General features: G+C 38.7%; 1 protein-coding gene across 1 annotated transcript; it reads right to left on the reverse strand.

Annotated features, from left to right (window-relative positions):
* Window positions 1-4240: 4240 nt before the first annotated feature.
* ddx1 (DEAD (Asp-Glu-Ala-Asp) box helicase 1) lies at window positions 4241-12825 on the reverse strand. Its single transcript, XM_059355814.1, has 26 exons — window positions 12592-12825; window positions 12419-12470; window positions 12232-12295; window positions 12121-12150; window positions 11899-11995; window positions 11488-11535; window positions 11275-11358; window positions 11042-11125; window positions 10871-10947; window positions 10651-10723; window positions 10489-10565; window positions 10285-10399; window positions 9979-10117; window positions 9325-9385; window positions 9111-9209; window positions 8840-8929; window positions 8380-8568; window positions 7066-7117; window positions 6778-6924; window positions 6519-6610; window positions 6367-6439; window positions 6124-6196; window positions 5518-5560; window positions 5333-5428; window positions 4961-5081; window positions 4241-4759 (listed from the first exon to the last, which is right to left on the reverse strand). Exons 1-26 carry the CDS (start codon window positions 12605-12607, stop codon window positions 4629-4631), a joined length of 2223 nt encoding a protein of 740 aa, XP_059211797.1. The 5' UTR covers window positions 12608-12825; the 3' UTR covers window positions 4241-4628.
* Window positions 12826-12840: the final 15 nt, after the last annotated feature.

A 12840-nucleotide genomic window follows, 5' to 3' on the forward strand; every position in this document is an offset into this window, starting at 1 on the left:
AAATACAGATGTTTTCCCTAACATGGTGAATAATAGTGATTAATAATCGTGATTACAATATTGATCAAAATAATCGTGATTATCATTTTGGCCATAATCGTGCAGCCCTAGTACAACCTATCCTCAATTGACTCACATTCATGTGCACGTTCCTCCCAGGATCTGTTGGGAACTTTGTGTTCTCATCATGGAACCAAGTTTCCTCATTAGATTTTACACCATCAAGAAAATGAACAGTACTGAAATCCGAATGGTATCTAACTTGGTGCACAAAACGACCCTCACTCATTTTCTTGTCTGGTTCTTTATGGGAATGCATCTTACGCTTCCTACATTGTCTCTTCTCTACCAACTCTTGAGAAGCCTTGGGAGGAGACACAAATGGCAATTTGAAGATCTTGTCTCCTATTTCTTTATTTCTTTTACCATATCGTTTGAACATTTGTTGGACTTTAAATAAAGTAGTTATAGAAAATTCCCAGCACCTGTGATGTTGTGAGCTAAGATCAAAGTTATAGTCAAGGATGTCATACAGAGTTTGTTGCAAATGGGATCCTTTTTTCTGAGATGCAAATGTATGAATCTCAAACACTACAGCTATCATTAACATCTTCAAGTCCAGTTTTTCTTTCTCTCTTGATTTTGTCACGACTAGATCTAAACCTATCGCAGTGCAAATGGGATAACAGTTTCCTTTACTCCGAGTCTTTGATTGTAGGACATGACTATTCTGACTTGCCAGAGTGGCTTTTTCTCCTTTGTTTGCAGTGCCAATCTTCTTTCTTGATTGTTTCCATTCTTTGACTTCTCTGCATGGCAGCTGCCTTTTTCACTTTTTCTCCGAATCCAGGTCTTCGAGAAACTGGCAGAATGACAAAATCTTCACTGAACCAAACGAGCCCCCTATCTTTTTGTGCGGCCGCTGTGCAGAACAGCAGTGCGACATCTACATGTTGCCCATTCACACCAATGTTGAAGTTGTGTTCAAGGATGGCATGAATGATCAGAGATTTTGATGATGCACACAATCTTTTGGCAAAATTAGCCACTTCAATCATAATTTCAGCTGTCAACACATACATTGCTAATTTATCTTTAGGTTTGTCTTTGTCTACTAACAGCCTCAAACATATTTTCTTGCAGAGAGGGAAGCTGTGGATTATCATCTCGTCTATTGGTGAGAAGGAAAAGGACGGATCATTTGCAGGCGTTTGTGCTGTGCAGTTGGCTGCAGCAGTGACTGTGCCTGTCGTGGTACATGGATGAAGATGATGCATGTGACCAGGGTTGGATTCATTCTGACAAACTTTTTGATTTCTGTCTTGATAGCATTTGGGACAATAAAGAGTTTCGAGTAGGCACCTTGTGTCGGGGAGTTCGAAAGTCCTTTTCATACGCTGAAGTTTGCTTTTTTGATTCACAAACAGTATTCTACTTTTTCAAAAGTTTGATGTGCAAAGGCTCTGCGATGCAGCTCATTGCTGAAATCAAGAGGAAAATTATACTCCAGTATCTCTGTGATGAAACGCTTTTGGACTGATAGTATTGCTGTGGCAAAAGTGTTCAATTAGTCAGTAATTTAGGATCAAGATTTTGTTTTACTCCAAATCCCACAATGAAATTAATGCCTAATTTCTTGCACCTGGAGTAAGAATAAAGTGGGCAATGTTCTTTGTGAGGTACTGAGAGGATTTGCTGAATTTGATTAGCTCGGAATTTCCACAGCCTTAAGTTTACCCCAGTTTGGTCCTCAATATCAGGGGAATTGCCTATATCCTGGTCTATGATTGCAGCCTGGGAGGAAACAGCAAGATATGCATCTGAATTTTGGTTGTTATGGCAAGCCAGTTGGGCCTTTGTTATTAAGCCTCTTCTTGATTGTGATTTAGTTTTTACGAATCTATCTGCCCTTGCACATGCTATTAAATCATTTTGCAGCACTGTAACACGAACACTTCTGACAAGGTCATCATCTCCACTTTGCAAAACAAGATCCAAGTTGTGTTCAAGGACGTCGAGACAAATCTGCTCAAATGCCCCATACAACTTTTCTGCCCCTTCACTGTCACTTCAGTTATCACTCCATTGGTTCATATGCAGTTTTTGGTTTGGGTTATGTTTGTTTACAGGTAGCTTCAGACCTATGTTATTGCAGTAGGGGTAAAGAGCCACACTGTTCCCAGGAAAATGTTCTTTGGTTTGAGCCTGTGAATGAGGGGGACACACTGGAGCAACATCATAATGCTCCAATATGCTGCTCCATCCTTTTGCATGCTTTTAACACTGTGATTTTCCATATTTATTTCTTCACAATCTTTCAGTTGTCTGACTCTTTTCATGATTTTTACAAGTTAAAATATTTCTCTGGTCTTCACTCTGCAGTCTAAAGTTAAAGTTGTACTCAAGAATCTCCATAATGAAATGCTGTTGGGATTAATTAATTACTAAGGAAAAACTTAGCAACTTCGAACAGAACTGTATTAGGCAAAGAGTCAACGCTGATGTTTTGCTTTAGGCCAAATCCAACATTGAAATCAAGACCAAAACTCCTCGAATTGGTGAATGGACCAAACTCTACTGCAGAGAGGATTTGTTTTGCATGATTAGCACGTAACTTCCGCATGATGTTCTCTGATGGTTCTATATCCTCTTGTTCTATGTCACATTGGTTTGGTGCATTAGGTTGACTTGCAAGAGGTGGTTTTACACTAGAGTAAGAGTCAGCTTGTAAAATGTAAGACGAGTGAGTGGAAGTGGGAAAGGGTCCATGAACACCAAGACAACTTGATTCTGATTCTCTAGGAATGTCAGAACTTCGAGAACATTTAGGGTTTTGTAAGTCATCTTGATGGCCAGCATTTCCTAAATTTGTGACTTTGTTCAAGACGACATCAGATAATCCTCTTCTTTCTGTTCTGACTTCCCTTTGTCCACATCCATTGTCAATGTCTAGATCAGACTCTCCAAGAGTACAAGTGTCATTCTCTATTCCCCTTTCCTCTTTTTCCATGTCACATTCATTGCCTGTGTCTGAGTCGATATCAGATCCACCTAGAGGACAAGTGTGACAATGATCTCAGTCTGCCATTTTACTGGTACACAGATCAGTGCGATGAGAAAGTGCGTTTTTCGTCTTTTGACTGCCCTCTTCTTTGTCTTTTGTTTCCCCTTTCACTTGTTGATACCAGCTCGCTTTTTCTGTTTAGTTTTTGTATCAGTCTGCCTTCTTTTTGTCACTTCCTTAAACTGATAAATTGGCGCTTCCGTATTGGACGTCACTGAGACTCTGGTCCTTTTGAAGGGGTTTGTTTGGAAGGAAAACTGCTCATTTTTAAACTCCAGGGTTATTTTGCTCCCGGTGGTGATGAGCCACTTTCTTCTTCTTTTGACCTTTTGACTTTTGAGATCAAGTTGTCAACAAATCATCAGCATGTTTTGTGCTCCAAAACATCCAGAACAATAGGGAGGTGTCAGTATTCTGGCAAAGTGCACTAATTCTAACATCACACCTTTTGTCAACAAACCTGTATCTAAACTTTGTTTTGACATAACTTTAAGGTTTAGACCAATTTTTTTGTGTGAGCTTGGTTCATACCTTGGAAGACACATTGTAGCTTAGCGAGGAGAATCTCCAACATGTCTGGCACACTGTACTGTATGTCTTCACCCAAACTGGACATCCCCAAGTCTGACAGATAGAGTATTAGGAGAAAGAGAGACAGATCCAGCCAGCCATGCATTTCATTTGAAGAAAAGCCCAACCTCCACCATCAAATAAGACGAAACAACGTACCTAATGTAGGCTGAATAATCCCGGAAAGGTTCTTCTTCCTTGTTAACACCACACTTTGTTTCGCAAACGATGTCTTCGTGCATAAATCTCGGCTTAAAAATCTCTGCAGAACATAGGATGCAGAGCTCCAACAGGAAGACACCAAGCTGGATTTGAGTGTGCCGCGGAGACTACAAAATAAGTGTCCAAGAACTCTGATTAAAACTTTTTTTTTTTTAACAGAAATACAACAGAAATAAAGCATTGATGGCGTTGTTTCCCCAACCAGTTTGATCTTAATGTACTTTATACATCTATTAAAACAAATGAAAAAAACATGATTGTCTACTTTAAAGAAACTATTTTAATCTTACAATTTCCTGTTGGAAGTTAGTAAATTCAACAGAGGCGGGCTCATATACAGTCGATGTTCATCTTTTCTGCGAATGTAAGAAAATTAACACAAACTGAGCAGGCTATTAGTTTATTTCATAAAAGAAAACACTCAGCCACTTAAATGCAGATTTTTTAGCCATTTACTCCATGAGGAAACTTAAATATTTTATTAAATCATATCAACCAGGAAAGAAAACACAAAAATTCCAACAAATTAGGTCTTCATTAGTGTTTGCGTTCAACGCCTATGACAAGTTTGTGGTACCCAGTGAAAGTCTTTTTGACACCTTTTAGTATGGCCGACATTATATGTGCAGAGTAAATCATTATGAGTTATGTTCATATGTTTATGTCTTGGTGGGAAATAACAGAAAAAACCCTTGAGATATAAGTGCACATTTCACTTTTTATCCTGTTGCTGTAGCATGTGAAAATGTTCTGTTTTTTAGCTGCGGTGTGTTCAGAAGGCTCTGAAAAGCTGGTTTGGCAAGTATCCCAGGTGGAGGAAGGAGGATTGGGCTTCTCTCTCCAGGTTAGCCAGCTCCTGGACCGTCGGGGCCAGGACTTCCACGTGACCCTTGTAGTTGCCAACTTTGCAAGAGCAACATGAAAATAGTTCAAGTAATACATATGTTTAGCCGAGAGCTAACATCAAATTCATGCTAGATTTACATACATTTTGTATACCAAAATGTCTACAAGGTGTTAAGAAATCACTATTCAGAAAGCAATGCTTTTAGTGTAGCTAAAGAAGTTAAACATGCTTGAACAGAGCCACTGTATAACACATACCTGACAATGCTCTGCGCTGACCATAGGTGACTTTTCCATCAAAATCATCAAGAGGTACTTTGATGTCTGGCTCACACTGAGTGATGGTGCACTTTAGATGCTCCTCAATATCTGACAGGAGCTGTGGTGAGAGGAAATGTTGTCATATTATGTCACATTGTAACAGGCTCAAAAGATGTTCCAGAATAAGGCAAAACTTTACATCAGATATACTCTCCACACCCATTTGTACCATCTTGCCAGGATGACAAATGTCTCTATGACGTCCTATCAAATTACTTACAAAGCCCTCTGCTGAATTACTCATATTTCAAAAAGCAATTTTACTCACTGCGTCTGCTTAATTAAGTATTTGTCTGCGTCTTTGTTCACCTCTTTCTCGTTGTACCAGATGGTGCAACCTCCGTCCTCCTTCAGTCGAGTGTTATAACAGCCTCTGCCTCGGTTCGCGCAAACGTGGTACCACACCTGCACATATGGAAACATAAAATTTGACCCATTTCCAAAAAAAAAGAAAAGAGCATAATCACCAAGAATTATGGGCCTCTCTTCATTACCTTCTCCTTCTCCATAGCAACCAAGGAGATGGCCAGTCCCATTCTGAAAAGTTAAATAGAAAGAAGTTGAAGTTTAACTGTATGGACAGTAAGTCAAGTGTCCTAATGTGTTGTCTTTCAGTTAAATCATATTGTTTAAAAAAAAAAGTATACTATATGAAAGTTTCCAGTAGTAATAAATAGCAATCTAGTACATGAAAGTAATTTTACATACAAAATCATAAAGATAAATGGTCTGCCCCTATTTTTGTATTGCATTAGAGACACTTAGTGGTGTTAAATGGTATTGCATCTGTGTTCTTATATTAAACTCTTCTTTCTTGCCACTAATGGTATTTCGCCATTAACATTAATATTACAATTTTGACTTGTACATTCATGTGTATGTATATGGGCCTTTTGTAATGCCATGTGTTTATATATAAAACAACAACCCTACACTCTACTCCCGTTTCCTAGGTCTTTATTTCTATGCTAATCCATAGAAAACAAAGGCCAAATAAAAAAAATTAAAAAAAACCTAAAAAAAAATATCAGAAAATAAAAATATAGCTTATTTCCCAGCTGTAAGCAAAGACAGTATAAATAAGGCTGTAACACACATACCTCTCAGCTCTTCCAACTCTGCCGATACGATGGACGTAGTTCTGCTTCTCATCTGGCAGAGTGACGTTAATCACTGGAGAAAAAAAGATGAAAGTTGTGAGAACTGGTGGTGCCGAGTAGGTCTAGAGTTGTAAATATTAAATAAAGCAAGCTATTATATTGTAATGAACACAGTTCGTAATCAGCATTTAAAAATAGTATGTGGGAAAAAATTGTTTTATATTAGAAATCTAATACATATACCATAAGGAACCCCGTGGATGTCAATTCCTCTGGCAGCTACATCTGTGCAGATCAAGAGCCTCACTTCTTTTTTCTGAGAACAGAAACAAAACTTCAAACACTGACAGACTGGTTGAAACTTGTCAAAGGACATCAGTAAGTTGTTCTTTTACCTTGAAGCGATCCAAGTTATTTTTCCGCTCATGGGGCTTACGATCACCATGGAGACAGACGCAGGACAGCTGGTGGCCTTTGCTGTCGGGACCTAAAGAAAAGAGACCAACACTGAGTGAGGATTCTACATTTGTCATGAGAAAAAGTCAAACGAAACATTCATTGACTTTATTTTATATATGTTTCTGCAATGGCGCGCTCCTTATTTAAAATACCTGCCCAGTGATGGCTGAAATGTAAAACCTGAAAGCCTCCTACCTCCTCCGTGCTGAATGAAGTACTGTTCCATGTTGTCGCAGTCGATCTTGGTGCGACAGAAGACTATGGCTTGGTCCATCTTGTGCTCTTTGATGGCCCTCACTGCGTACTCGCCCTTCAGCACCTTGATGGCTTCTGACCACATTTCTAAATACATACACATTTTTGTTTTTAGTCACAGAAGGAAACATCTATGTCATATCTGTGCTGTTGTTTATGTAATGTACATTGATAAGATACCACTCAAAGATTATATAAAACACAACTGTGCTGCCTATTTGCTCTTACCTGCAGAACTTCCTCCTGGTCTGGTGTTATCTTTGGCGTGCACTTCATCAGTCTATCCAAAGAGAAACAGAACAAAGGAGAGAAACTTTGTCAACATATTGAACTTAACTGCAACAAACAACAACATACAGTCATGGAAAAAATTATTAGACCACCCTTGTTTTCTTCAGTTTATTGTTCATTTTAATACCTGGTACATCTAAAGCATTTGTTTGGACAAATACAATGATAACAAAAATAGCTCATAAGAGTTTATAATTCAAGAGCTGATATTTAGCCATTTTCCATGGTTTTCTTGTTGTACCAGGCATTAAGATGAACAAGAAATTGAAGAAATAGGCAGGTCTATTATTTTTTTTCCATGACTGTATATCCTACTACTACATTGTCTCTCTACAAATGTTGCTTCTGGCTTTGCGAGCCAACATTGGCAGCCAAACAACATTTACACATTTGTGTTTGTCTGCTTGTCTTGATTGCTACGGACAGCGATTATGTTCTTATCAACACTGAATGCAAGATGTTCATGTAAGCCTTTGCTCTAAGCTAACACTAGCCCGCTAACGCGAGCCCTTATCGATCACATAGCAGTTAAATCAAATAAAATTGATGATACAAGATTTAGTTGGTCTTGTTGGTCATGATAATCCCACCCCCAGCCCCTCACGTAAGCGGTTTGTGGCTCTAGACCATCAAAAAGTTGGTGTCTGGTTCTGAACCGGCCCTGGAACTTGGCTTGGTTGAAAAGAGGTAATACATGCCTGTGCACAACACGCGTTACTGGAGGATTCCTCTAGATAGCACAGCAGAGAAATCAGACTGTATGGAGCTACCGGATATGCAGGATGTAGGTAACAAACTTCCATCATCATGATTGGATCCACGTTGGACACACTGGAGGAGGTGGTGGAGAGATGACCTGTCAAGATGTTCAAGTCCATCTTGAAATACCCGGATCATCCAATACACAAAACCTTTATGGACCAAAAAAACAGCAGTGGACGGCTCCTCTTTCTCTGTTGCAGGACGGAGAGATTCAAAAGATCCTTCGCTCCTACAGCCATCAGGCTGTCTAATTCTTCAATAATCTACAGAAGAGCTAACAGACTAACTGAATATACCCTCTGGGATAAATAAAGTAATTTTGATTTTTTTGATTTGATTGATCATGTGTATGGAAACGCGTACTTAACAGTAAGAGCATCTCCGGGCTTACAATGCGAGTGTGACTTAAAACAGAGTAGGGAGCATCAGGTTTTAAAAAGGCCCTGTGTCACCATAAAGCGTGTCTTTAGGTTGACACGATGGACTCACCCGGATGTGGTTCTTGCCAATGCGTTCCCAGAGGCGATCGCTCTTAGGATTGACAGGGACTACCACGTGGTGGACAGTCTCAGGGACAGAGTCCTCCCCCTTCAGGTCCACCCAGGTGGGAAAGTGCATGATGCGCTCAGACAGCTTCTTTACGTCAAACGAGTGCAGCGTGGCCGAGCAAACGATCACCTGGAAGAGAAGATATCAAATGTGAGGAGCTGTTCTTTTAAAAGTAATAATGGCATCTTCTATAGAGGTTAGAATAGATGCTGCAAAACATCAGTTATATCAGAATTGGAGAGTACTTCTTTATTAAAGTGATTTAAACGTATTTAACTGGGAAAGCTTCATGGTTTATTATATACAATTAAAATGTTTATCCTTTTCACCTGTAGTGTGTCCTTAAGGTGTCATCACTTAAATGTTTATTGTCATACATGCAAATTATCTCAAGTGTTACCTGCAGTCTCTTGCCATCAGAAGTGACCTGAGGGATTTGTTTATGAATCCTGTTGATGAAGTCTGTGTAGCCTGCAGACAGTAGGCCATCCTGAGGGACACAGAGAACACAGACAAACTGTGAGTGACTTCAGGGATTGTTATGCTGTTTAAATAAACAATTAAAAACAGTATTTGTACTTTGGAGTGTGTGAAAAATCATAGCATCTTATATCTATCTATCTATCTATCTATATGTCTAATAATAAATACTGTAGATGTGCTGCACTTACACACTCATCCAGGACTAGAAAACGAACTTGGGACAGACTGAGCTTGCCAGTGGATATGAGGTCGTCCAGTCTGCCAGGTGTTCCCACCACGATGTCGATCTGATTATAAAAAGGACAAAAAATAAGCAGAGGGAACAAGAAAATTAGGTTTTGATAGTTAAAAGAAGTCTGTGTTTAACAGTAAACCTCGATCAAATGGTTGTTTGTCACGTACCCCCTGTTCCAGAGCAGCCAGCTGGTCTTTGGCAGGTACACCACCAATCACCAGCAGCTCCCTGTAGAAACATACAAATGAATGTATATACTGATACTATAATGAAGCAATGGCTCCATCTGCTGGTATAAAATGAGAATGACATCCATACTGGAAAATGCAGGCAAATATTGCAATGCAATGACTTAAGTATAATGCTGTAATATGCTGCAGGAAAATTTTGGATATTGGGCAGTATCAGTGGTATACTGTGAGCCTATTCATGCATTTTCTGCTCAAACCAAGGTTTTACAATATATTTTCACCAATGTCAATGCCAGCTCCTTTCAAGGTTAACCTTAGCCAAAATTTTCCAACTTAGTTGCGACTATACATTCACAGGGTTCATTCATACCTACAGCAATAAATGCAGAATTATTTTATCAGCTCTTTACATTAACTCTGATTGTATGTTTTGATTATGATTATTTAATGCTTGTTAATTTCCAGAATAAATGATCAACACAGGGCTTATATTGCAGTTACCTGTTGATGAAACTCAAGCATTTCTCAAGGAGTCCATTTAAAATTGAAGCATATTCTGAACCTTGGCTAAAAAAAAAAAGAAGTATTTTCCAAACTTTCAAGACTTTGTATGCACCGTGAGTGTCATACCTGAGCTTGGGGTTATCCACATATTTCCTAAATTGCTTGACGACGTTGAGGGTTTGTTCGGCCAATTCTTTAGAGGGCTCGATGATCAGGGCTTTGGGTGCGTTGGATGTTGCTTTCACCTGACTCACTTTGGCGCTGCCTGCACAAACACAGAGCAAAGTATTGACTGTTTTGAATATTTCAATATTTTTTGAAGTGTAAGGAAAACACAGAGACTTAAAACTAGACTATATATGCTCAAAGGTTATGGATTATTAATATATATATTGATTATGTTAATTATATTTTCTTGCTGCATCCACACACCTGTCTCAGATGATTTGACTGTGTGGCCTTCTGGCGCCTGGTTCAGGGCAACAAACCCACTCTTAGGTGCATTTTTAAAGTCTTCTCCTCCAAAGTTGAACTTCAGCTCTGCATTCTGTCACACAGATTAGAAAAGGAGCTGTTTGTATGGTGTAAATCTTGCACCTGTAAGGTTAATTTTCTACCATTTTTTTGATGCTATACCTTGAGCACACAGGAGGCGAAGAAGGACTGGTTCTTCACATGTTGAGGGATCTCAAAAGCCACACCCAGGTCATTACCTGGAAGAAGAAAGGTGATAAGAAACATGAGTAACCCCAAGCAAAGATGTCTTACTACTTATAATCATAACGAATGAGACAGCACCATTTTTAGAGAAGGAGATTTGTCCTTTGTCCATATCCAAGTAGCATCCAATAGTGTCATGCATGGTGAACTCCTGCAAAGAGGAAAAAGAGAAAACATGCTTGAAAATTATCCTCATACTTGTTTACATATCAAAATATCAAAAAAAAATAAAATAATTATAAGTATATATATATATATATATATATATATATATATATATATATATATATATATTTACCTCTCCATAGCTGTCAAACTGCTTGTTGTTGGATTTCTTTCCAGTCCCACCAAAACCAAAACCGTACTTGTCAGTTCCTAGAAAACAAAATAGTTCGGAATTTAATTGTTTTTCTGCTAAGTATATTGAATATACAACAGCATGGAGATTGTGCAGAGTATGGTAGCATACCCAAGTCCAGGGCTGCTTGACTGGTGGACCAGCCGATGCGACACAGACCCTGGTCATGGCAGGTCACCTCATAGTAATACTTCCCTGGACACAGAAACACATGGACAAGAGAGGAAATAAATGATCCTTTAATTTCTGCAACCCTATTAAATGCATGCATGTTGCCTTAAGAATTCAAATTTGTCTTGTTTCAAATCTCAATCAATTTCAAAGTACTTATTTGAATTACACACCTTTGGTGACAGCTTTTGTAGAGCGGCAGCCATGCCACTCTTTAAACTCCCTGCTCTGGCAGCACAGTCCATCTGGACCAATTGCTATACAGGTCAAGAGAAAAAGAAAAATGACAATGAGGAGAGGAGACAAAAAAGCTGAAAGTTGTTGATGTTGTTGTAACAGATTATTAGAGTAATTAGACTGTTCTAAATGCTTATTTTTCTTCTTACCAAAGGCTGGGCTGCGGTCATAAGGATTCATCTGCCAAGTGTTGAAAACTGAAACCAGACACAGAGACACAGAACAGGTTAAATGTCTGCACATCACAAAATACTGATTTCATAAACATTTATTATAATTATTTATACTTATTCTATTATCATCATAATTGTATCATTCATCAACACTTTACTTACTGCAGCAATTTCTTAAATTCCACTTTATTTTTTATTAACATTTAACTTTTTTATTCTGTCAATTTTAAATGCATTTGTTTTGTTTGAAATGTGCTGTATAAATACACTGACAGAGTGACATTAATTGTTTGTATTAAATGGATCATTGATTATGATGCTGGCTCTGTACAATTGTATGAACATGTTTCAGCTGGAACCAAAGTAATTATTATTAAAGTCACTAACCAGCTCCTCCAGTCTTGACGGAAGCTCTGCCTTTCTTGCCCTCCTGCTGATCCTTCAGGGTCTCATACACAATCTGAATCACCGGGATACTGAAGGCCTGAGGATGACAAGTATTAAACTTCAGCTTTTGTTTATGTTACTTGGCCTGGTGTTTAATTGCAAACTGCAGAGTGAAAGAGGAAAGAGGAATAAGGGAATACTAAGTGGTTGTCAAGTACTTACTCCTGTTTTGCCGCTACCTGTTTCTGCTGCCTATAAAAGAAAATTAGATGGTAAACTTGCAGTGTAAAACGTTTGTGTCTGACACAAACATAAACATTGAGGTAAGCTTACCATAAGTACATCTCCTCCTCCGAGAATAAGAGGAATGGACTCTGCCTGGATGTCAGTGGGTAGCCTGAAATGAACATGTAACTTAACAACAATATAGACAACAATATTGACAGATATCACAATACAGGCATGAGTCAGCTGTATTGTGAAGCAAGCAGCCCAGCCTGAGATTTGCAAAGAGACTTACAGCCAGTCGAGCTCCTCCACAGCCTGCGCAATTTCAGGCATAACTCCCATTTCTGTTGAATTAAAGACATATTTAATAATTCACTACGCTCATATAGCTTGTAAAAGCTGTTTGGAGTTTAAATAAAATACAAATGTGCCGTCGACAATATGAAATTGATAAAAAGATCTTACCAGAAAACGCTGCCATTATTGCTGCTACGAGTGCAATTCAACCGGATGTACCGTTAACGTGTTCGGCTCGGTACAACTCGTTTAGTGGTCGAGCCTTACAGCCGTCTGTCATTGGTTCCGGTTAGTAAAATAGTTCGCAAAATACGCCAAATATTTTACCTCGCATGTCGCTTGTGGGGCAAGCTACAGAAGCACATTTTTCTGTATTTTTTCTAAACATATTAGCCAACGTAAACTATCAAACTGCTT

The sequence above is a fragment of the Centropristis striata genome, chromosome 18 (assembly GCF_030273125.1).
Source record: "Centropristis striata isolate RG_2023a ecotype Rhode Island chromosome 18, C.striata_1.0, whole genome shotgun sequence".
Lineage (NCBI taxonomy): Eukaryota > Metazoa > Chordata > Actinopteri > Perciformes > Serranidae > Centropristis > Centropristis striata.

What these genes read in the sequence shown, in the direction of transcription:
- ddx1 (XM_059355814.1), bottom strand. An exon ending in TGGCTGCTCTGGAACAGGGG is followed by an intron (nt 9,210 to 9,324) that starts GTACGTGACAAA and finishes TTTTATAATCAG; the next exon opens with ATCGACATCGTGGTGGGAAC. An exon ending in AGAGTTGGAAGAGCTGAGAG is followed by an intron (nt 5,561 to 6,123) that starts GTATGTGTGTTA and finishes TTAACTTTTCAG; the next exon opens with AATGGGACTGGCCATCTCCT.